Here is a 26,299-nt window from a genome sequence, read left to right on the forward strand (position 1 = left end):
ACTTCTAACCAATGCTCAAAGCAGTGTGCAGTGTGCGAGAGATACTTAGGTTTAAAGCACGTTGGACACAGTGGAATGTTCCAAGAATGGCTGCAAAACATTAGTTCTCTGAATCTAAAGCAAATTTCTTCCTTGGATCATCCCTCATACACCAGATTTGAGATTTGTTCTAATTATGCCAGATGAGCAGCCCGATCCTAAAGGTGGCACGGCCGCCAAAAGTAGCAGCGCCAAAACAGCTACTGCTGCATCCTGCGGCCCCACAGCAGCCGCAAAAATCCCAGACACAAATGTCCAGGGACACCAATGACTAGGATGCATTTCAACAGGACACCATAATACAGGATGCAAATACCCCAGTAATCTCAGCACCACAGCACGCAATGGACTTGCGTGAGATACAATTGCGCTGTAAAAAAGATATTTGGAGACTATTCCATCTCCTTTCAAGCCTGTCCTTTGAAAGTCAGTTTGGAGCGAAATTGTTTCTTTCAAATGTCTAGTCTTGAGTTTCAAAAATCCCTTAACATCTGACTTCTCACACCACAGAGACAGAAGTTGGGTATTAGATGAGTACAGAACTTTGCAAGGCAGACACACAATCCGTGTTCTCTTCCTTTTGATCACAGGTACTGCCCATTGCTGTCTGTAATGACCACTGCTCTCCAGGTTACAGCAGAAAAAAGAAGGAAGGGAAGCCATTTTGTTGCTATGATTGTGATCTTGTCCAGGAGGGAAGATTTCACATCAGAAGGGTAGGAGTTATAATGAGTAGTGTTATGAATTATCCAAAGTCCCATATCTTTGATGATTTCAGAGCCACTGAGAGGAATTTTATCAGGGGGTACAAAGCTCTGTTTGGGCCCCTCCTTTTCTCCCTTCAAATGTGAATTTGTTACCTGTGCCCCCTTTTTCACCCCAGGCCTAGGTACAATATACCCCCTGCACACCCTCTCAGAGGTCCTGGACTGATTTTCCTTTTTTACCATTCACTTCCTGGGAGGAAAAAGGGAAACTAAAAAGCATGCTATTGTGACATTTCAACAGAGAGGACAAACTGCAAACTTGCACTGAATGAGCATGGGCAGTTTTACAGTTCATGGAACTTATGGGTCACTCTAATCATTCACTGAAGGTGGAAGATTCCAAGTCAGTTTGCTTTACTTAGGGCACAATCCTAACCCCTTATGTCAGTTCTTTCCAGCACTGGCATAGCGGTGCCAATGGGACATGTGCTGCATCCTAGGGGACATCCACTAAAATTGAGTGTTGGGCGGGTTAGGACAGACAAAAGAAAATATTTCTTTACTCAGCGTGTGGTCGGTCTGTGGAACTCCTTGCCACAGGATGTGGTGCTGGTGTCTAGCCTAGACGCCTTTAAAAGGGGATTGGACAAGTTTCTGGAGGAAAAATCCATTACGGGGTACAAGCCATGATGTGTATGCGCAACCTCCTGATTTTAGAAATGGGTTATGTCAGAATGCCAGATGCAAGGGAGGGCACCAGGATGAGGTCTCTTGTTATCTGGTGTGCTCCCTGGGGCATTTGGTGGGCCGCTGTGAGATACAGGAAGCTGGACTAGATGGGCCTATGGCCTGATCCAGTGGGGCTGTTCTTATGTTCTTATCCTGCAGTTGGGTGTCACTCATGGCGGCCTCCTCAAAGTAAGGGAATGTTTTTTCCCTTACCTCAGAGCTGCATTGCCCTTATGTCAGTGCTGGAAAGCACTGACATAAGGGGTTAGGATTGTGCCCTTAGTTTTAACAACTCACCATTGTGCTCTAGATAAACTTCTACAGGGACATTGGGAACCCTGTAAGTCAAAAGTCCCCAGGTCCCTGCCGGTGGCACAATTGTTCTGATCATGTCACAATCATACCCTGTGCCCTGCAAACACTTAGAGTGTTTATAGCTAATATTATAATGTTGTACAAATCGATGGTAAGGCTACACCTGGAGTATTGTGTCCAGTTCTGGTCAGCACATCTCAAAAAAAATATAAAGAAATGGAAAAGATGCAAAAGAGGATGACCAAGATGATTTCTGGGCTGGGGCCAGTGGCGTAGCTAAGGGGGTGCAGGGGGTAGCAGTTGCACCAGGCATCAAGCTTTGGGGGGGCAACAAGCTGAGCTTGACGCTAGTGACCAAATTTGTGGAAAACTTGGTATGTATGAATAATACCATCATGTTATATATCATTAGAAAGGTAATTTAATGCAAAATGCAATGAAATAAACTGCATTGGAATATTCATATTCTATCAAAAGTTATGGCCAATTAACCAGAAAATGAAAACACAATTGCCTTATGGAACAAAAAGTGGATTTTCCTTATCCCAAAACTGACCTATCAGACAATTGTTCTAAGAGCCAATGGCATGTTATTATGTTATTGACATGTTGCAATTATATGTTATCATGATACAGCATGAAACCAATAAGGTATTAATATGAGTCAGCTCTCATTTCCATGTATCATAATACAGGTTGAGTCTCATTATTTCCGAGGGTTCCATTCCAAGAACTCGTGTGGATGGCAAAAAACACACTATAGCAAATCAATTTAAAAAACAAAGTCTCTTTGCTCTGGCAGTGTAAAAACAGCCTTGCTGACCTTTGTAATGCAGACAGAGGCAATCAGTCTCTCTCCAGGAGCTTGGGCTTCACTAGGAGGCAGCAACTCCTCCCTTCCCCAGGAGCCCCAGCAAGAGGGAAGGAATGGAGAAGGTGATAATCACTGCCATCCAGCCTTCTTTCAGGTGCTCAGGGGGAAGGGAGAAGTGAAACCTGCAGAGAGAATGATTGATGGATTGTCAGCCAGCTGCCCTCTCTGGGATTATTAAACGGCTGTTTTCCTTTAATTTAAAGGGCCCTTCTCATCAGCTTTGAGATCGCAAAGTTTGTGATCGCAAACTGTTCCATAACAAGCTCCTTACGACATCCTCATGAGGTTAAACAGAGGCCACTCTACGCTGTTCAATGATTCAATTTTCAATAGACTGACAACCCAATACTATGCATGTCTACTCAGAAGTAAGTCTGAATCAATGGGGCTTAGTCCCAGGAATGTGAGGATAGGGTTGGGCTGTGAGTCAAGCAACATTTTAAAAAATAATGTAGATTGATGGTCTAAAACAGAAAATAGGGAGAGATTCATCTACTTCACAGGACACAGGAGGAAATAAGGAATTATGGCACAAATGATGCATTAACCCTACAATGGATCTCTTTTTTCAGATATGGATGACTGCCTCAAATGTCCAGAAGGTCAATTTCCAAATAAGAAGCAAGATCAATGCCTCCCCAAGAACCCCCATTTCCTCTCTTTCACAGAACCTTTGGGAATTACACTAAGTGTTGTGGCTTTGTCTTTTTCTCTGATGACAGTCTTAGTGTTTAGAATCTTCTTCAAGAACCAGGATACCCCCATCGTCAAAGCCAATAATTGAGACCTAACATATGCTCTGCTCATGTCCTTATTTGTCTGCTTCCTCTGCTCCCTGCTATTCATTGGTCATCCTCATGCAGTGACCTGTTATTTGCGACAATCATTTTTTGGCCTGGTCTTCTCAGTGGCTGTTTCTTGCGTCTTAGCTAAAGCCATCACTGTGGTTTTGGCATTCATGGCCACCAAGCCAGGATCCAGGATGAGGAAATGGGTGGGGAAGAGGCTGGCAAACTCCATAATCCTTGCTTGCTCCCTGATTCAAGCCACTATTTGTACTATGTGGCTCTCCACTGCTCCTCCATTCCCACATTTGGACATGGACTCTCTGGCTGAAGAGATTGTAGTGGAGTGCAATGAAGGCGCCATCACCACGTTTTATTGTGTTCTGGGCTAACTGGGATTCCTGGCTACTGTCAGTTTCATGGTGGCATTCCAAGCCAGGAAGTTGCCAGACAGTTTCAATGAAGCCAAGTTCATCACTTTCAGCATGTTGGTGTTTTGTAGTGTGTGGTTGTCTTTTATCCCACCTTACCTGAGCACCAAAGGAAAATACATGGTAGCTGTGGAGATCTTCTCCATCTTGGCCTCTAGTGCTGGGTTGCTGGGCTGTATCTTTTTCCCCAAATGCTACATAATTATCCTGAGGCCTGAGCTGAATTGCAAGGATCAATTAATATGAAATCAGCTGAGATAGATTTAAGTTGCATTGGGCTGTCAGTCATATAGGAATTAAAAATGGGAACTTTAAAACCTCATTGCTTGAACACATCCATACATGTATGCAAGCCTCCCCTCCTCATACAAACACAATGGAATTCCTTGAGCTACATGGAAGAGAACAGGTAGGAAGGCCAGGAATGATTTTTAAATTTGCTTCAGTCCTGATTCGCCATTTAAGAATTTTTTTTTTTCACTTGCCCCAGGCTTTCCTTAATCTGTGGTAGTAAGTCACAGTGGTTATGATTGGCAGGTCTACTATAGGACAGGGAGTAGGGAGTAAGAATTTAGTGTCTACCCTTAAGTAAGTGAAAGCCCAAGGCTACGCTTCTCCCCCACCAATGGAGCCATACTAAAGTGGCTTGTGCCGCATCCTGTGGCGGCAGTCCCAGAGGTCTCTTAACAGGGGTGTTAACTTTTAGCAACTTTATAGCTAACACAAATCTGAGTGAATTCGTGAAAGTGGATTGGGCCTGAGAAGGGGATAGGGTTCATGGCTACCGCTGCCAACAATTGTATCTCCTGCCCATGCACAATGTGCCCTTTTCCCTGCTCTTGTCACCACAATTTCTAGCCTTCCACGCTGACTTACCTGAGTGGGGGCTCATCCCAGGCTGATGTCGCACATGAGGCCACTATGGCAGTCATAGTTGGCGAAATGCTCATTCCTCTAATAGACGCTCCCATTAGGATTGGGCTTCACAAATCAGAGGGGAAACCAGAATAGGTCTCAAAAGGGTGCCTGGTTTAGGGGATTCTGGCTGGTGCTCCCTCAGACCTGAATTGGTAGGTCTATTGCAAATATTGACTGGCATGGAGTAGACAGGACAACTTGACTGACCTGACCCCCCTTGGAGTTGGAGTTGAAAAGCCGAAGGTGCTCAGAGACAAGCTCTGGTTGGAACCAGAGGGAAGTGATAGTTGTGGCTCTCCTCTCCAGTGTAGGGGGCCCATCCTTAAGAAGGGAGGTGTTTGTGAAAATAGCACTTGCTTCAGTTTTAAATGAATCAATTGTTGTAAATTAATAAATGTAGCCATTTGTACTGCAAACCAAGTGGTCTTGTGTATTTTGTGGTGGGCACCTGGGCAAACATAAAGCATGTGTAGATTCAAACATTATATAACCGCTTTTCTAAAATGACATATTGGGAGCTTTCTGAGGTTCTCAGTTAAGTTTAAGAAGGAAAGAAAGTGGAATTTAAGGTGGTCACTTTTAACTCTGAGGGCCCAGTCTTGCCCAGTTTTCCGTTGCCGTACAAAGATAGATATTGTGATATATCAGATGAATGTCTACCTGATTCATCACGTAGAGTTCAGTGCTTCACCCAAATTGTTCATGTGCAGATATAGTCCAGTAGTCTCAACTAATGCACCTGCGCCAAACGAAGATGGAGGTAGGATAGTTCTACAGTCGCTGCATCTTCTGAACCTTAAAGAAGACCATCCATTCACCACCAGCAGTTTAGCCAGAGTGCTGCAGTGCCAGTCCCAATCAGGAGTGTAAGCACCCCCTGGCACTTGCCCTTGGAGCGAGTGGGCAGCCAGTGGGCAGCTGATGCTGCCTAAATGACTCTGAGGGCAAGTGGGATGTGCTGCTTCTGGTCAGGAGGCTGCACTACTTATGATGAGGCACCACTCTAGCTCAGCTACTGTTCCCCACTAAGGTTTTCTGTGGGCCCTACTGTGGTTAAACTAACCCTCGTATCCCATTAAGTTAGTGGAAGCATCATCCTCATCCAAATATCCACGGGTGCAGCAGTTTCTGAGCGGTGGAGGTTGTCACAAATGTGCTAAAACATACATCCCAACATTCAGAGAGTTCACAGCTTCAGCCTGGAGGCCTGTGTTACCCCACTGGCACTGCATCCAGGCCTTACCCCCACACCCGCAATAAAGACACAAGACTTCGGCTTGGACGAAAATGGGCCACTTTATTGAACATTAGCTGCAGCAGGGCAATAACACTGAACATCAATCATGCGGGGCCATATGGGGGAAACGGTCCTAGCCATCTGCCTCCCCCTACGTTCTCATTGGGCGTAAACCTGGCTTGAGGCCTTAGCCAACAATCGCCAGCTGAGGTCTTTCAACACCACCCCCAGAGGGGGCAAGGCAGCCAGACTTCAGGCTAGCTGGCTGAGCCACGCCATCCTGCCAGTCCAGGCCAAGGGTTAGCCTGCCTGCCTCCTGGAGCCGGTTAGGCATCATGGGAGCAGTTCAGACTTACCCTTCACCTTGCTGCCTTGGATAGACACCGAGACATGTCCCTACCTACCCAGCCCCACATGTACCCTGCCATAGGGGATGACAGCCTAGCGCTTGTCCTCACTGCTTCCCACAAGGACGAACTCCTTCAAGCCCTGCTGCAGATCAGTCAAAAACAGATCATTACCCACAGGGGACAAATGCACCCCGTCGCTATGGAACAGGGAAGGCTCCTTAAACCCAATAGACGGGTGCCTGATAACTGCCCCGCCCTGTTCAACTACTACCCTCCCCAGGTAATCATTAACCCTCTTCCTAGCAACATCTATCCTGCACACACTACGAGCTCCGCGCCACACGTGCCGCGGGAGGAGGTTAGACCAGAGGATGGCCATCCTCGGGAACCAGCTATGAAGCAATGAGAACTCCCTACGTGCCTGGAGCCTCAAGGATATTGACGTCCTCTGGCCCAGGTCGTTCTCGCCTAGATGTACGACGATTACCTGGGGAGGGGGGTGCCCCTCCAAATAATGCAGCAGCGTGGGCATAAACTGGCCCCAACACATGCCCCTTCTGGCAACCCAGGCGACACTGGCAAGACCCCCCAGTCCCAACTGGGAGCCAAAGCTGCTGGATAACACTCTTTTCCGAGCCCAAAAGATAATCGAATGTCCGCAGATCAGCACCCTCACAGGACATGATCAACGCGGACCTGAAACAGAAAAAACGACATAAGCCATTGTATTGAAAGTCACAAGATGCCCACAGGCAACGTAACCAGGGACTCCCACCGGATGGTCCTGCTCCACACCAAGGCTGGCGATGCCAGTCAACGCCCCTCCAACCACTGGGGGAACCCATAAACAACTAGCCGGCCCTGCCTACCCACGGGCCTAACGCACATAGTACCAAAAGGCACCGGAGCGCCAACAGCCAATCCTTTTAATGTCCTTCGCCTGAAAACCAAGCCTGGCTGCCGTGGATGAGGCACCAAATTGAAAGGAGTGCAGACCAAACAGGTCAGGCGAAACGCCATGCCTCTGTAAGGCCGCACGAAACACAGCCCGGAACTGATAAACAGTCAAGGGAGAGGTGTCCTCATGACGAAAAAGGGGGCCCGCGCCCTGCGGCGCCACTCGGTGGTAAGCGATAAGTGCCCATACTGGGCAGATCTTGACCGAAGCCGCCCTCTTCAAATGGACCCACAGGCCCTTACCTCCTTGATCTGTCTTAGAGAACCTTAAAAATAAAGAAACACGATTAGCTTGAAACTGACAGTCACCCCACCGCAGGGCCCTGTCCCCAGGATTGAACTTGGAAGTGGACAAAACTTCACTGGGGCGAAAAGCTCCAAAGAATAAAACCAGGCAACAAGCCTTAAACAACTTCACCTCATAACTAGAGGTGCAGAGCTGGTCATAATCCGCACAAAGGGCCTGTAACATGCCAGGAGTGATAGGCTTACGGGCATCCAGGGGCCTGTGGCAGCTCCTCTTCAACCTCTCCAGCATCCTCCTGATTCAAAAATCAGAAGTGCTATCCACCCAACCCAATGCCTTAGCCTGAAACGAGAGGACGGCTAAATAAACCACGACTGAATGCGCTGACAGGCTTCTATCCCTAAGGGCGATGATAAACCTCATCAGGTGTGAAACTGGCAGGGGCCGAGTGTCCTCGAGACGCTGCTGCCTGCGAAAAGCCGCAAACTCTTGGATCTTTCTCACGTAACTAACCATGGTGGCAACTGCCAAAGAAGCCCAGATCATGTCCTGGGTAGTGCTGAGCCAAGGCTCCACAGCCATAGGGGCATGGGTTCTGGGTCCCGCTGAGCCTCCGGTGCCAGCTGCCGAAAACGCTCCTCCTGAAAACGAGAGAGAGAGCGTCGGCAATGCTGTTCTGCACTCCAGCCACGTGCCGAGCTGGGAAAAGCACATTGATTGACAGGCACTGGAGAACAAAAGCTCTCATCAGTCACATGACCCTAGGGGACTTGGAAGTCTGACTGTTGATGATCCTGACTACCGCCTGGTTATCACACCAGAAGCAAACAGAAGAATTAGCAAACTCCTCGGCCCACACATGCACTGCAACTAAGATGGGAAAGAACTCCAGGAACGTCAAGTCCTGAGTGATGCCCTCATGCACCCATCCACCAGGCCAACGGGCAGCACACCATCTGCCCCTAAAATAAATACCGAACCCATGACCCCCCGCTGCGTAAGATTGTATCTGTAGCTCAGCCTCCACCAAGCGTCCTGTCCTCCAGAATGACACCCCATTAAACTGCTCGAGGAATGCGAGCCACACCGCCATGTCCTCCTGAAGAGCCGCCGTGACCCGTATGTGGTGGGATGGCCTGCGCAACCCCGCCATCACCTCACACATATGTCTCAAGAAGGCCCTACCTGGGGCAACCACCCTACACGCGAAGTTGAGGTGCCCCACGAGCACTTGCAACTCCCTGAGGGTAAGTTTTTTGGCTTTTAAGGCCAGCTGAAGCAAGCCATACAGCTTAACCAACTTTGCCTCCGGAAGCCTACTACACTGATTAACGGTGTCTAACTCAATGCCGAGGTAAGTCAACCTGGCTGCAGGGCCCTTGGTCTTATCATGTGCCAGGGGAACACCCACTGCTCGCACAGCGCCACAAACGACGCGAGCAACACTTCGCAAGTTCCAGTACTTGCTGGGCCCATAAATAAGAAATCATCCAGATAATGGGTGGTGGTCACATGGCCAGTCCGAAATTGGACCGCCCACTCCAGAAAGGTACTGAAACATTCGAAGTGGGAACATGATGTCGCACACCCCATTGGTAAAGCCCTATCAATGTAGTAGGCGCTCTCGAAGCAAAAACCCAGGTGGCAAAAATCGTCCGGGTGAACAGGCAGCAGGCGGAATGCGGACTCAATGTCCACCATTGCCATCAAGGCACCCACGCCACATGACCGCAACCGCCCCACAGCCTGGTCCAAAGACGTGTATCTGACTGAACACAGTTTGCTGGGAATACCGTCATTCACGGATGACCCTTCAGGGAAGGATAGGTGGTGAATTAAATGGAACTCCCTGGGAGCCTTCTTGGGCACCACCCCCAGAGGGGATACCCTCAATTAGGAATAGGTGGGGTTAGAAACGGACGAACCACCCTGCCCAAGGCCAACTCCTTGCCATTCTTTTTCCTGACAACGTGCTCTAACCCCTTAACTGAACGCAAATTCTCGGCTAGCACAGGTGCAATGGGTCATGCTGCCGGAATTCGAAAACCCTTTGAAAACCCCTCCACCAAATGACCGGCAGCTACTCTGTCCAGATAAACTTGCAACCAAGAACACAGCTGTGATAACTTAATCGGCGTTGGCCCCCTTTGCATCGGAAGGATTGAAAGGGGGGCACCACCCCCGTGGCCTCGGCCAGCCTGCTGCCCCGAGGCCTGTCTTGTTCCACCCAATTTAGGGCACGCGGACACGGGGTGCTTCGCTCTGCACAGGCCACATGCGTGCAAGAAAGTGCAATCGTTTCTTCCGCACTTCCCTGACGCATTGTACTTGAAGCAGGTCCAAGGGTTCTGAACCCACTGAGCACCGCTAGGTGCCTTGCTAGGTTCAGCCTTGTTTCTGGTGATGAGATGCCCGCTATCAGAGCAATCACCCCATGCCGGCCTGGACGGAAGGACTAGCTGCGTCCACAACTCCCATTGCGGGACGCGCCAATCCAGCGCAGGATTGTGAGCTGCACGTAAACAAAAATGGTGGTCGTATGCCACCCAGGCAGTACCCATATAATCTTGAAACGCCCTGTGCACTATGTCTAAATACTTAAATAATGCCTGGGCGCGATTGGGATACATTTGGAGCAGGACCAAGGCATAAATGACGTAGCCATTAAGCCAATTGGCCCAATTCTTGTCTATTTTGCACCTCCTAACTGACTCCTGATCCCTAACAGGCTCGCCCACCCTAGGCACGGGCTCGGACTCAATCTGTAAGAGGCTAAACATATCCACATACTAACCTCTCCAGATTCTTTCACAGACAAAGCCAAGTGCCCACCAAGGGGGGGAGCAATGTCCCCATAGGACACCCGGGGGCACTCAGCTGCCTCAACACTGCCCCATCTGTATCCCAGGTGCAGCCAAAGGTCCCATCAACTGGCCCAATGGTGGGAAACCTAGCATTCCCGGGGTACCGGGTGCCCAGGCTGGGGGCGAGAGGGTGCCAGCAGCTGCAACCACTGGGGCCAGCGCCCCTCTGCCCAGCCCGCCCTGCTGATAATGGCCCCACAGGTAATAAGGGTTAGCCACACCCCACTGAGACCATGGAGCCCATTGGGGAGCGAGGGCCGCTGAGGGAACAGCAAAGCCCTCCCTTTCATCCCAGACAATGCCAACATTGTTGCCCAAATCCTGCACTGCCTCACCTGGAGGACCTCCAACTGGCTGTCCTCCTCCCTGAACGGCCTGTGAGGCGCCCGTAATCTCCACCTCCGGAGCGGGGGCTACCAGGGCGGGTGGCACCGCATCACTCTCCTCGTCAGGGCCCCTTACATGCTTCCTGGAAGACAAAATTTCACTCAGTCTAGCGCCACGCCCTTTCCTAGTTAACCTATGCAGAGGGGTAGCCACACCCAAAACCCCACCACCCTCACCCCTCCCTGCCCTCCTCAGAGCCTTCTCCTTCTCCCTAACATCAAAGCAAGCAAGCATGGCCCTGAGCTCATCAAACTCCTCCTCTCCTTCGGATGAGGAGGCAGGAGGGGAAGGAGGAGGGGGTGGAGGTCACCTGGGGGCTTCCCCCCCCGCTTCTGACTCTTTTTGCCCATGGTGTGAAACCCAGTGAAAATGACCCCCCATGTACTAATATTCACAGAAGGATACAGGTGCAAGGTAGCACAGAGGAGAGGAGGTGCACTCCTGAGCCCCCCCCAGGCACACAAACATCCGCAGGAACAGCCAGCCAGCCCCTGCCGAGAGACCAGCCAGGAACCTTCTTCAGCGACTCTTCAGCCAGCCCTAAGGAGCGACCAGCCAGGACCCCTTTTCAGCGACCCCTCTGCCGCCTGCACGCTCGCAGCGCTGCTGCCTCCTCAGCGAGTTCACTGCTCGCTGCTCCCGTGCCGCCTTCTTGCCCGCCAAGCCCGCTGCCCACTTGCTGGAGTGGGTGGAAGTGGGGGGGGCACAAAAAACGCTCCCTCGCTGCCGCTTTGCTGCTCCTCTCCCCACAGCCACTGCCTCCGCGGGAGAGGAAGGGGGGTGGGGCTGCCCAGAGGCTCAAGCTGCTCACTCTGAGGACGCAACCGTCCTCGTTGCCAGCCGGGAGCACTCTGAGCCCGTCTCTGAGCCCGACTGGAGCTCCGCGTTTAGGGCTCTGGTCCCGCCTCCCCAGCTGTGAGAACCAATCGCGGTTCAAGCCTCAGCCCTGTGCACAAGGCGGGGAGGGGGCAATCGGCTGCTAGCGCCTGATTGGCGCTAATAGCTTTTCCACTGATAGTGCTGGTAAGGTCCTGCTGGGATGAGGATGGGAATTGTGAGAGTGGTTAAGAGACAAGGGGGGCATTTTGGGGGTGGGGGAGTAGGGGACCAGGTAGATTAGGTCCAGGAGGAGGGTGGGATTTGTGAAGTTTTCTCCTCCCAGTCCTGCCGGCGTTACCCCGGGATGCAAAGAGTTCTACCAGATAAATCCAAGTAGCCCAGTAGGGAAGGCTGGGGTGTTACTCAGGGTAAGACAAAGACAAGTGCTGGATTGGACCGTGAGGGATCTAGCAAATATTTTCTTTTGTTCATCTGATGCAAGCATGATCTCACCTATCTCAATAGTCTGGAGCAATGATATGGAAACCTGTAATTAACTTCAATTATGATGAGACATGTTCCATCTAATCCCACATCTTTTTTCTAAGGACAGAAGCACCATCAATAAGCAAGGATGGATGCTTCTCCAAAACACTGTCACAGCTGGATGAAGGAACTGCAAACATCAAGCACAGTGCCCGTTTTATCTACCAGAAATTAAACTGGGAAAAGATGCTACACCCATTGAACAAGGGTGTTATGCACCGGCTCATATGGCATTATAGAAAGAAAGGAGATGTTTGGAGTCACGTTTTGCCTAGCATGGGACGAATATTTCTGTTGCTGCTCATTTTAAAATTGCAATTTCTTCCCACGGGGTGCAAGACACAGACTGCTATGTGTACAATCACAGATCCCTCCCAATTTCCATACAAGTATCATCAGAGCAGCAATTTAATCATTGGAGCCATTGTGTCACAGTTTTTCAGCTTATTTGATGAAATTTATTTCAGTGAACACCCCAAAATGAAGCTGTTGGATGAACTTGCGTAAGGAAATACGTTTATTCCTCCATAGCATTCAGTAGCCATTCCTCATCTTCCTTTATATTGCATTGTTTCATGCCCTCCACTTCTTCCCCCCCCCCCCCCCCAGTTTTTTCATGCATTTCCAGCTTCTGTACTGTGTCAGACCATGACTCCAATACTCTGGAAAGTGACTGGAGGCAGCTCCAAGGGATCCTCCAGCTAAAAATCAATCTCTGCCCACTCTGGACCTGCTGTAGCTCCTGCTTACCAAGTATGCACTTTACAACTGACTCGTGGCCACTGTATCTATTTCACTGCTCTTCAGATCAGAGTGCACTTTAAACAGTCACAAACATCAAGGGCATTTCTTTCCATCGGTGCTTTTGCTATGTAGCAGTCCCCAAACTGTAGGTCCATGGCTTACCAGTGGCTCACTACTTAATTTTGTGTGGATCATGAAACTGACAGGATGGATTAGGCTATGCGCATCAAGAGTAAAACTAGTTCAGGGTGGCTGTGAAGGGACATTACCTTCAATCATCAGTCACCTGTGAACTACTTGTCATGCACATATGCATCTATGGAAAAAGGCACATTGATTTTAGCACCATTGTTTAAGATACAATATTGTATGATGGGAAAGAGCCGATATATGTTGGGCACTTTCTGTTTCATTATTTTTAATGGGGTCAATTGAAACGGCAAATCTTCCCTTATTGCTTCTCTGAAAACCAACAGAATTGGCTTGTGCTTCATGTGGTCTGAATCCTGTTCAGTAATTTGTTATCTTTCAGAACAAGAAGGGGAATGTAATACATTTCTTGAAAATCTCTCAATTTTCTAGAGGGAAAAAAGTCTAGGGGGAAAAAAACTGCTTTGAAATTTTTTTTAAAACATTGTATGTATGTATGTACTCAGAAGTTAGGAAAGACTGCATTATCTTAATAATCTATAATTTTTATTATATTTTAATAATCTAATAATCATATATAACAATACCTAATAATTTATTAATAATTTAATAATCATATAACAGATTTTTTATAATCTACTAAATAATCAATATTTATTTATCTGTTTAATAATCTTTCTCATCTTATGTGGGCTTGAAATGTTATTAAATTTTGGCTCTAATACAATTTGAAGGTATGGTGATTTAGATAACAGAATACTTGCTGATAAATATTGAATGTTGGTTTGAATGTGTTGAATGTTGGCTTGAATGTTGGTCTCATGCAAAATCTAACGTTTTCCTTAGTTCTGTTCCAAAGAACTACCAACACGTCCTGTCCTTGGTCTTTGCTGTGAAGGAGATCAATGAGAACCCCAAGATCCTACCCAATGTCAGCCTGGGCTTCCACATCTATGACAGTTACTTCAATGAGAGAATGACTATTCAGAACACCCTGAAACTGCTTTCCACCCAAGACAGGATTGTGCCCAACTTCAACTGTGACAAGCAAAAACTTCTGGTAGCTGTCATTGGGGCACTTGATTTGGAGATCTCTCTTCACATGGCTACTCAGCTGAGCATCTACAAGATTCCGCAGGTATACCAAGCATTTCTGCAGCAATTTTCTCATCTATCAGAGTATTTTCACTTTCACCTGATAGTCAGGAACATTCAAGCGTTCTTAGAGGTGATGCAGTTGATTTAGTTTTTGTCTCTATTCCATGGAAACAGATCTCCTGGTGTGTTATGGACTGAGCAGTTTGGCTGCCTTGACTGCTTTCCAGAGATTGTTTGGGATAACCCAGAATTGGAGAGGGCCAATCTCTGGATGGAGCAAAGCTTCCAAATCTCAATGGGGTATTGTGGCAGATGTGCATCTCCCTCAGGGTAGATGACTGCATTAAGGAGCAAAGTGCTCAGTACTGAGGGCCTGATGCAATCTATCCATGGAATTGATTTTGTCATCAGTAAAATGGCCCATTTCATTCCAACAAGCTGAACTTGTCTCATGCCATTTGTGGTGGTTGCTATAGCAATGAAATATTCCAAGTTAAAATATATAACCATTTTCTACTGAGGATGCATTAGTGCAAAAGTGTTTAGCACAGGGATTTTTTTTTAAATGGCCCCATCAAAAGACCTGAAATTTGCACTGTGAACAGTGTAAGGATAGACTTTGTTCCATTTACACCCCAATCCTACCTAACTTCCCAGATGGCAATGCAATGGTGCCCAAGTGACACCCGCTGTATGGCACATCTGTTGCTTTGCATCATGACCTGGGAATATTTCAGTGGGTTCTTGATTAATTTTGGGGGGTGTTTCATTTTTTTCTATTGCAATCTTGCTATGGTTGATTGTTAAATTGTTTTTAGATTATGGTATTTGCTTTGCAATATTTACTTCTTCTTCTTCTTCTTTTTTTTTTTTTTTTTTTTTGCAAACTTCTTTAAGTTTTCTATTACATTAGGAGAGATGGAAGAGTTTACAAAATAAGCATTACCTTAACTCCAGAGTCCAGGTCAATGAGGTGGGTAGATCTGGGCTTCCATTCTGAGACTGCCCTCTGAGCTACCTCTTCCAGGAAGTAGATCTGGGCTCTCATTCTGAGATTGTCCCCTGGAACCACCTGTTCCAGGCAGGTAGACCTCTTCCCACCCAGACTCGGAGCCCAGATCTACCTGCCATGTAGACCTTGATTTCCATTCTGAAATTGCCCTCTGGAGCCACCTCTTGCAGGTAGACATGGGCTCTAGATGCAGGGGCAGTATGTCACTGAGTATTATGGGTGTGGTAGAAGGGGAGGGCACTGATGTTCATCCATTGCTTTTGGGGAAATATTCACTGCATTGATTTTCAGGCCATTATTATGATTCATTTCATGTCATGACTTTTACTACCTCTCAGCCTCACAGACCTCACAGGGCCATTGTGAGGACAACAGAAGAGGAGGAACCATGCACACCACCTTGAGCTCCTTAGAAGAAGGGTGGTATAAAATAGGAAAATATTTATTAATATTTTAGTTATTTTATTAATTAATTCTATAGTAAATAATTTTGTCATATGGGGATGTCTAAAATTTATGGTCCTCGGGTATCAAATGACCTACCTACACTACTGGAGAGATGAGAGAGTTTACAAAATAAAGATATTTGTCCTTATTCACTACTGTTTGACATGAGCTTGCCCCTCACACTGTATTCTTTTTGTTCTTCTCCCTCTAATAATCATTATGACTATTTTGCTTAGATTGCTTACTGTGCATTCGCTCCAGCGATGAATGTGAAAATGCAGCTCCCTTCCTTTTACCGGATGGTCCCTAATGAAGCACATCAGTACAGAGGGATTGTCCGTCTACTCCAGCATTTTCAATGGACGTGGGTTGGGCTCATTGCTACAGATGATGATAACGGAGAAAGGTTTGTGCAAATCATGAGGAAAATGTTTTCTGCAAATGGAATCTGTGCAGCCTTCAGTACAAAATTGCCAGCACTATCTCAAGGTCCAGAGGTGGCAAAACTACTAAACCCTGCAGAATTAGCAAACCCTGTTGTGCTGTGGTTCAAATCATTCTTCAAGCCTGAAGTCAAAGTAAGTGTTATGAATGCTGAAACTGTAACCTCAGGAGCTTTGGAATGGTTCCTGTATTTTTATATAGTGTTCGAAGGTGTTACAGAGATGTCTATTGGGAAGATGTGGATTATGACAGCCCGCTGGGATTTCTCAGTACTGAAGGTGCACAAGGATCTGAATGTCCATGTCTTTCATGGGGCCTTGTCTTTTGCAATTCACTCCAATGAAGTGCTGGGGTTTCCAGAATTCCTTCAGGTTTTACACCCCAAGTATCACAAAGGAGATGATTTCATCAGGATCTTCTGGGAAGAGGCTTTTGACTGCTTGTTCTCTCATTTTGCTGATGGCAAGGACAGCAGAGATCCCTGCACTGGCCAAGAGAGGTTGGAGAACTTCCCAGGGACTCTTTTTGAAAAGACTATGACTGGCCAGAGCTACAGCATCTACAACGCCGTACATGCTGTAGCACACGCTCTGAAGAAGATGTTCTCATTTAGGACCAGGTACAGAGCAATCGTGGCCAAATGTAGACTGACTCCTCCTGATCCACGGTGCTTGCAGGTAATGCTGCACTTCTACATCAGTTCCCTTATCCGTAAAAGAGAAGAGAACCAAGCCCATTCAGTTGACTTCAGAGATGGATCATGTTAAATTAATTAAATCATGTTAAATTAACATGAAGTCAACCATTCAGTTAAATTAAGGTATTCTTGCAAGGAAAGGTGTCATTAAGTTATGAAAACAAAAGATATAGCAAAAGATAAAAGATAAAGCAAAGGAGGCCTGCAGCTCGACAGTCTGATGGACATTTGGAAGGTAGAATCCTCTGAAGGCCCCCCTGCATATATTAATATCCATTGAATTCAGTACCTGCAGGGGATCCTGGAATGGATCCCCTACAGATACCAAGGGGTGTTCGTGTGTCTGTAGACATTTACATTTTCACAATGTGCATCAATGTTTTGGGGAACTATTATCTAATCTCCACAAAGCCTTAATTTATATTGGTATGTCTGTTAAACAGAGACAGGAGTAAAACTTTTGTGCACATTCCAGGTGAATGCTTATAAAGTCTCAAGCCTTTGTGAGCTTTTCAAACCCCTTTCGTGTTAATCTGCTTTCTTTCTTCAATACAATGGTTCAAGGTATAGGCATTCTAGTCACCCTATGTAGGGCATTTTGTTCTCACACTCACACTTCTTTTTTTATTATTGTACTCCAGACCTTTGAAAAGGATGTGGTGCCTTCTTAGCTTCTTTTGTTCACAACACACATGCATAGAGTGACACACAGGGAGCAAGTTATAGGGACAGGTTTGGACCCTAAAACATGCTGACCAATCAAAAGGATCCAGCGTTGATTCAAAGCTCAGGATGATTTCTGGGATCCCTTTGAACAATGACTGCAGACCTACAAGCTTTGCAGCTTGAGGAGTACAGTGCAATACAGAATTTCTATGATGCTTGTGACAGGGATAGAAATGGAAAAAGTGGAGTTAGAAATGATATGTTTTGTATGGGTTTAGACAGTTGCTGTTGTCTAAGGGAGCTCTAAAAGACAATGGAGTGTTGGATAGCTAACTTCCACTGCAGAGTCTGTTGCAATGATTGAATAAAGTTGAGGACTAATTCAGTCCCAAGCTGATATGGGGTAAAGCAAATGTGGAGGTGGCAGTAGTGCAAAGGGCTTTACATTGAAGTCTTTGAATGCCGTCAGTTCTGTTACTCACAAGAGCTCAAGCCTATGAAACCCAGCGCACCTTTGTCTTGATTGTTCTCATACTCATACAAATAGTGGTATTCCTTACAAAAGCTCTATGATGATGATGTTGAAACATAGTTATCTGGTGTTGAGCAATTGATTCAAGTCTCAGCCTGAGACCTAAGTATCAACTAAATATAGGCATAGTATGTATGGTGTTCCTGAAAGCATTGTTTTTTTGCAGATCTGATGGCGTTATTTCAGTAAGCTGCAGTTGTTTAAGTAATTCACAAAACTTTTTGAGACTGTTCCAAGTGCCCCAAGGACACTTGGGTATGTTTTGTCCATAGTTGTGCAATTTCAATGGCCGGGGCTCAGTATTTTGTCATTCATTTCTAGATCTTTTTCATTGACTCTGGCATCTCCAGGAATTGCAATATTAACTAGCCAGACATTTTGATTTTCTATTATTGTTCTATCAGGTGTGTTGTGTTCAGGGTGTTGGTCCGTTTGAGTTTTAAAGTCTCACAGGATCTTGACTTGTTCATTCTCCAAAATCTCCTCAACCTGATGTTCCCAAACATTTTTCAATGTGGGCAAATTGTACTTTTTGCATAATGACCAGTGGATAAATTTTGCAACTCTGTTGTGACTGAGTTTGTAATCTGCCTGTGCGTTCTTACCAGGGATGGGAACTCACCGCCCGACACGGAGGCTTTTACCTCACCCATTGCAGGGCTACTCCCTTTACCCGGGGGAAGGGGACGAAAGTCCCCTTCTCCCAAGGTGCCACCCATGGCTGCCTTGGGCATGCAGGATGTGGTGTCAGCTATTTTCAGTGCCGCTGCATGGCTGGGCAGATCAAGATTGGGCTCTCAATCCCCACACATACAGACTTGAGACTTTTTTTAGCAGTGCAGGAGAGGGTAGAGACAGCAGCAGGCTCTGTTGTCATCCAGTCTTCAGAGATGGAATTTTGAATTGCTCTGCTAAATGTTGATGGACAACAGTTAGATGCCTTAACCCAAATCCATCTGTTCTGATGTTGTCAGTGGCCCATAGGATTGGGCTGTCAGGCCTGTGCTTGTCTTGACCATGCTCTCAAAGTTTGAAATAAGGAAACTGAAATGCTTTAAGGTACTGACACTTAGAAATGGTACTGAATAAACAATCCACAACAAAACTATGTTTCTCTGAAAGAGTCTTTCAGTTTCTAATGTCTTCCACGATCTCTTTCAATCAAGCTTTTTCCTTTCCTGAAGAGCATCTCATTTAACAACAGTGCTGGAGACCTGGTGTCTTTTGATGAGGAGGGCGAATTAGTCACTGGATTTGATATTATTAACTGGGTGACTTTCCCCAACCAGTCCTTCTTAAGAGTGAAAGTAGGAATGATGGATCCACAGGCTCTTCCTGGAAAAGAGTTCACCATTAACGAAGAGGCCATCACATGGCATAGCATGTTCAACCAGGTGGGAAGTGATTCAGCTACAAGCTAAATGGGAAATATTCTGTGTCATGGCCGGGTGCGAGGGAACTTATATAAGAACAGCCCCACTGGATCAAGCCATAGGCCCATCTAGTCCAGCTTCCTGTATCTCACAGTGGCCCACCAAATGCCCCAGGGAGCACACCAGATAACAAGAGACCTGCACCCTGGTGCCTTCCCTTGCATCTGGCCTTCTGACATAGCCCATTTCTAAAATCAGGAGGTTGCACATACACATCATGGCTTGTAACCCATAATGGATTTTTCCTCCAGAAACTTATCCAATCCCCTTTTAAAGGCATCCAGGCCAGATGCCGTCACCACATCCTCCGGCAAGGAGTTCCACAGACCGACCACACGCTGAGTAAAGAAATATTTTCTTTTGTCTCTCCTAACCCTCCCAACACTCAATTTTAGTGGATGTCCCCTGGTTCTGGGGTTATGTGAAAGTGTAAAGAGAATTGGGTCGACACAGTCATCGACCTGTCCACCACCACCACTAACTTACTTAACTCTCCACTGCCACCAGCTCAAGCTTCCACCAAAATCTTCCAAAAAGTCTCCCTGGGCTGAGCCCTTTCACCTTTCCATAAAAATCTATAAACTAAAAGGGTATCACCCAGTAATCCAAAACAAGGAAAAGGGAAATGGAATTTAATATTACAAAAGGAGGCAGAGGAAGCAAACCTGCAGCCTCCAACTATTATAGTTAAATTGACAGAACAACCTTCCTTTTCCAGAATAGCAATCCAAGGGATATGCAGTCCCTCAGATTTGACTATTATTATTATTAACACTCTTTACATACCGCTTTTCAAGAAAGAGTTCACAAAGCGTATTACAGATAAAAACAAATAATTAATTACTCCTTGTCCCAAAAGGGCTCACAATCTACAAAGATGCCAAAGAATACCAACAGACAGCCATTAGAAAAGGCAACTGCTGAGGTTGAGAAGGGCTAGTGACTCTCCCCCTGCTAAATTAAAGAGGAGCATCCACTTGAAAAAGTGTCTCTTACCCAGTTAGCAGGTAAGCTAGCAGGTGGTAGCACTGCTACCAGCATCAGTGGCATAGCTAATGATCGTGTAGCCCGGTCTCAAGCTCCAGATGTTGCCCCGGAAGTGATGTCACAATCGAAAGTGACATCTCACCCTGGCTTTTTAAAAAGTGAAAATTGGGAGGAACCCACCTCCTCCCCCCAGCAGCTCACCATCCACTTGCTCTGCTGCCTCCCCCCAGTCAGTGGCATAGCTAAGGCCTCTAACTGCTCCCCAGGGTCAAAGAATATTTTGTAGCCCCCCGCATGATAAAATCAAATTTTGTCAAGTAACTAAAAGGTTATTGGTTCCATGCTGTATCATAACAACATCTCATTGGCACTCAGAACTACCAGTCTCTTTGGTCAGTTTGTAGTGAAGCAAATCCATGTTTTGTTCCACAAGACAGTCGTATTTTCATTTTCTTGTTAATTTGTCATAACTTTTGATAGAATACAGATATTTCAGTGCAGTTTGTTTCATTGCACTCTGCATTAAATTACCTTTCCAATGATATATAACATGATGGTATTATTCATACATACCAAGATTTTCACAATTTTGGTGAAATTGTATCAAGCTCAGCTTGTTGCCCCCCTAAAGCTTGATGCGTGGTGCAACTGCTATCCCCTGCACCCCCTTAGCTACGCTACGGACAAGCATAACCATACAAAAGCTGAAACAATTGATAATAGACAAGTTAGGTCACCACTAAAATCCTGTGCCTTAACCCTCCACTCCTTCCTGAGTCCTTTGCACTCACTATCCAGAGCAGCAACAGAATGAGACATCCCTAGTATTTCTCTCCCAGCAGAGACCCAGCAGCAGAGAGATTTGGAATACGAGATATGCTTCGGTTTAAAGCATGCTGGACAAAGTGGAACATTCCAAGAATGGCTGCAAAACAGCAGTTCCTAGAATCTAAAGCAAATTTCTTCCATGTGACCCCCTCACACACCGGATTTGTTCCAATTATACCAGATGGGTGGCCCAGTCCTAAAGGCGGCATCGCCGCTGGATGCAGTGGCATCAAAGCAGCTACCACTGCATCCTGTGCCCCTGCAGCAGCTGCTGGACGTCTCCTCAAGAAAAGGGGACTTTCATTCTCTTCTCCCAGGGAAGGCCCCAAGCCCTGCAATGGGGCTTCTCAAGTTTGTGCTGGCTGAAGTATGTGCCTTCCGACCCAGCACCGAGTTCAGGATCCAGTGGAACAGAGTTCTACTGGGGTCATGCCCCTCCTGCTCCGGCTCCTCCCCCATCCTGCCCTTCCCCCACCCCAGAATACCCCTCCCTGCCCCTGAGGCCCTGACCACCTGAGCATCCAATACCAGACTGAATTGCTGCCTATCAGAGTGAAGCTCTTTTTTAACATCTGGAAAAGATGAGTGTTAAAGTGGCACCAAATTGCTCGAGACCCTGGGAAAAAGCAATCTACCTTTTTGCAGCCCATTCCACACCCTTCCTCAGACATATGCCAACAAAATGCTGGTGTGGGCCCAGGGAGACCCACAGGTGGCCAGGCAGCCTACCAAGAGGTAAGTAAAATACATTTTAACTTATATAGTAAAAATATATTTTTACTCATTTGACTTGACCTTTATTGGCATAAAATAAGCACTTACATACATAACCATAGCACTGAGAAAAGACAACTCCATATGAGAAACTCTAACAAGACATGCAGCGTCTTTTACACTTAATCTATTACATAAGAGGCTAGTCCTCATGTTGCAGAACTGCCTTCTGGAATCCAGTCATTACTGTGCACCTTTGAATAATTGTAGATACTTTGCAATTGACTGCACAAGTGCCTTACCCTCAACTGCTAACAGATCATGAGTAATATCTATATTTGAGTTACTTACCTTTCGCTGATTGCATCCCGACCAGTGACAGGATGATTGCATCCTGGATGAAGGGATGCATCAGGGATGAAATGCGTCCCTGAATTGGACATTTGCATCTGTTTTTTTTGGACATTTGTGTCCCAATATGTGTATATGTATATTAGACGTATTTCTTTATTTATAAAATGCAAAGGTAGACTTAGGGCTGGGGTAAGAGGCTTTGGATATATAACATGAAGTTTGTTGCCCAGTTATGGTTTGTTTGTTGCCCAGTTAGAGTGGGATGCAAATAACCAGGACACAAAAATCCCAGGAACAAATGTCCAGGGACACCAGTGACTAGGATGCATTTGAATAGGATGCCATAATCCAGGATGAAAATACCCTCCTCATGAGATACAATTGCACTGTAAAAAAGATATTACTGTGGAAACTATTCTGGCTCCTTTCAAGCCAGTCCTTTGAAAGCCAGTTTGAATTTCAAAAAGTCATTCATGTCCGATTTCTCACACAACAGAGACAGAAGTTTTAATTAGATGAGTACAGAACATTGTAAGGCAAAGACACAATCCATCTTCTCTTCCTTTTGATCACAGGTACTGCCCATTGCTGTCTGTAATGACCACTGCTCTCCAGGTTACAGCAGAAAAAAGAAGGAAGGGAAGCCATTTTGTTGCTATGATTGTGATCCTTGTCCAGCAGGGAAGATTTCACACCAGAAGGGTAGGAGTTATAATGGGCAGTGTTATGAATTATCCAAAGCCCCATATCTTTGATGATTTCAGAGCCACTGAGAGGAATTTTATCAGGGGTACAAAGCTTTGTTTGGGCCCTTCCTTTTCTCCCTTCAAATGTGAATTTGTTACCTGTGCCCCCTTTTTGACCCCAGGCCCATGTACGATGTACCCCCTGCACAGCCTGAGAGGGTCTCAGAGGTCCTGGACTGGTTTTCCTTTTTCTGGATTTTTGGATTGGTGGGGGGGATGGGGAAGGGAAGCTGAAAAGTATGCTGCAGTGACACTTCAGCAGAGAGGGCAAGCTTGCCCTGAGTGAGGACAGGCAGTTCTGCAGTTCATGGTACTTCTAGGTCACTCTAATCCAGCCATTTTCAACCACTGTGCCATGGCACATTGGTGTGCCACGAGTGGTCCACAGGTGTACCACAAGAATTTGGAGAAGTCACTTATTAGTAGGGCCAATGCAGGATGTGAGCCCCCCACTGGTAGCATGGTGTGCCTTGACAGTTGTCCAAAACCTAATGGTGTGCCTTAACAATTTTAGTGCATTGTCAGTGAGATGAAAAAGGTTGAAAATTGCTGCTCTAATCTTTTGCTGAAGGTGAAAGATTCCATGTCAGTTTGCTTCAGTTAGTCTCAACATCTCCACACCGTGCTCTAGATCAGTGGTTCCCAAACTTCTACAGAGAAGTTGGGAACACTGTTGGGTTAGAGGTTCTCAAACTGCAGCCTCACAACGCCCCAGCCTGAGAAGCTCCACCTTTGCCCCTTTAAGGGGTGGGGCAGGGAGATGGTGGCAACACTATTGGAATGATCACACCACTGGCGGGGACCCAGAAGCATGGTTTCTACTTACCCCTGTCTGCTGTAGGGTGCGGAGTGTGTGGGGAGCATCTGCAGGGCTCCCTGTGCCTCAAAACATTGAAGAAATGCATTTGTGACCCACATCTGGTTTGTGATAATGAACCATTTATAGGTTAAGAGGAAAGGGGTGCCCTAGAGTGGCAACGTGACTCCTGTCATGTTGATGCTTAAGGCTGGGTGCCCCTGCCCTCTTGCCTTCTGCAGAGAGGGCTCCGGAGACAAGAGGGCGCTCTAGAGCGTCAGCGCGAATCCTGTCGCACTGACGCTCTAGACTTCCCGGGCCCCAGCAGAGCCTTCTGCGCCGCATGTAAGTGGCACGGAGGTCTCCTTTGGAGAAGTCTGGGGTTGCTGGAAGCAGCACCCCAGACAGACGGGCTTCCAGCAGCCCCAAACCGCTCCAAAGTAGACCTCCGCGCCTCATGTAAGCAGCGCAGAAGGCTCCGTCAGGGCCTTGGCTGCCTCCTTCGTTCCCCCTTTTTTCTAAAGGGGGAGGTAGCCGCACAGAAGTCATTGTGGTGACAATGATGTCACCAAAATTACTTCTGGATCACAGGTGGGGGGGCGGAAAAGAGGTGGGGGGAAAAGGATGTGTTGTGGTGGAAAACTGGGGATTGCCCTGGGTGACTGTACCCCGAGGTACGCCGCTAGGGAGGAATCCATCTACTTCACTGGACACAGGATGAAATAAGGAAAGTATGGCACAACTGATACATTAACACTACAATGAAATTCCTTTTTTCCAGATATGGATGATTGCCTTAAATGTCCAGAAGGTCAATTTCCAGATAAGAAGCGAGACTGGTGCCTCCCCAAGAACCTCCACTTCCTCTCTTTCACAGAACCTTTGGGAATTACATTAAGTGTCTTGGTTTTTGCTTTTTCCCTGATGGCAGTTTTGGTGCTCAGGATTTTCATCAAGAACCAGGACACTCCCATTGTCAGAGCCAACAATCGAGATCTCACCTACTATCTACTTGTCTCCCTATTGCTCTGCTTCCTCTGCTCTTTCCTATTCATTGGCCAGCCTCAGGCAGTCACCTGTTTGGTGCGACAATCACTTTTTGGTCTCATCTTCTCAGTGGCTGTTTCTTGTGTCTTGGCCAAAACTGTCACTGTGGTTCTGGCTTTCATGGCCACCAAGCCAGGATCCAGGATGAGGAAATGGGTGGGGAAGAGGCTGGCCAACTCCATCATCCTTGTTTGCTCCCTGATTCAAGCCACTATTTGTACTGTGTGGCTCTCCACTGTTCCTCCATTCCCAGATTTGGACATGGACTCTCTGGCTGAAGAAATTGTAGTGGAGTGCAATGAAGGCTCCATCACTATGTTTTATTGTGTTCTGGGCTACCTGGGATTTCTGGCTATGGTCAGCTTCTTTGTAGCTTTTCAGGCCAGGAAGTTGCCAGACAGTTTCAATGAAGCCAAGTTCATCACCTTCAGCATGTTGGTGTTTTGCAGTGTGTGGTTGTCCTTTATCCCACCTTACCTGAGCACGAAGGGAAAGTACATGGTAGCTGTGGAGATCTTCTCCATCTTGGTCTCTAGTGCTGGGTTGCTGGGCTGTATCTTTTTCCCCAAATGCTACATAATTATCCTGAGGCCCGAACTGAACAGCAAGGATCAGCTAATCAGAAGAAATTAAAAAGAATCTCTTTCGTATCTGTTCTTTTGAGTAATCTGGAATTAGAAACCTTCAAAAATATTTGCTAACTTTCCCTGTTTCTCTTTCATGCCAGCAAATAAACTATGGACACAAGCCTAAGCAAGTGTACTCAGAAGCAAGTCCTACTGTGTTCAATGGGATTTACTCTCAGGAAAGTGATGTTAGGATTGCAGCCTAATTCAATAAATATGAAATAATTTTTTATGATGTTAAATTTGTTGTTAAATCTATGATTATTTTAATGCTTATGTATAATATTGTTTTAAATATGGGGTTTTTGTTTCTTTGTTTGTAAGTCAATTTGGTGCCCTTTGAGGAGAAAAGTGGGATATAAATGTAGTATATAAGTAAAAGAAATAAATTCATTTGGTAAAAAAAGACTGAAAGCAGCATGAGGGGCTCTGGTTCAAAGCAGCATTCAATGTAATTTGAGAATGCTGGGATCAGGGGCACCTCAACTCCCATAGACAAGTGTTCCTTTGTGTGTATAATCAGCAAGAAAAGGGCAAGAAGAGACCAAGATAAACCACAGTTATCTGGAGTCTGGTTGTCGGGACCCACAGACTCCATTTTCTGCAGATTTCTGCGGGGAGGGGGGGTGAGGAACAGATCCCCCATGGATACTGGGGTCTATATTGTACTCTAATCTGTTGTCACTGTATGTGGAAAAAGGAGAGATAAGATCACAATGCAATGCAAGTCAATGTGTTTTTTCTCCCCATAACTCCTGCCCCTCCCTTTTTCC

At 46.5% G+C, this 26,299-nt stretch overlaps 1 protein-coding gene across 1 annotated transcript in view; it reads left to right on the top strand.

The window, feature by feature from the left end:
* The window catches only part of LOC136652991 (vomeronasal type-2 receptor 26-like), a 74,361-nt gene extending 48,828 nt beyond the window's left edge, over window positions 1-25,533 (top strand). Inside the window, exons 7-10 of the mRNA XM_066629918.1 lie at window positions 13,959-14,237; window positions 19,162-19,389; window positions 22,887-23,013; window positions 24,635-25,533. Of these exons, the coding sequence (XP_066486015.1) occupies window positions 13,959-14,237; window positions 19,162-19,389; window positions 22,887-23,013; window positions 24,635-25,533 (1,533 nt within the window). The remainder of the gene's footprint in view (window positions 1-13,958; window positions 14,238-19,161; window positions 19,390-22,886; window positions 23,014-24,634) is intronic.
* Window positions 25,534-26,299: the final 766 nt, after the last annotated feature.

This window comes from Tiliqua scincoides, chromosome 5 (assembly GCF_035046505.1).
Source record: "Tiliqua scincoides isolate rTilSci1 chromosome 5, rTilSci1.hap2, whole genome shotgun sequence".
NCBI lineage: Eukaryota > Metazoa > Chordata > Lepidosauria > Squamata > Scincidae > Tiliqua > Tiliqua scincoides.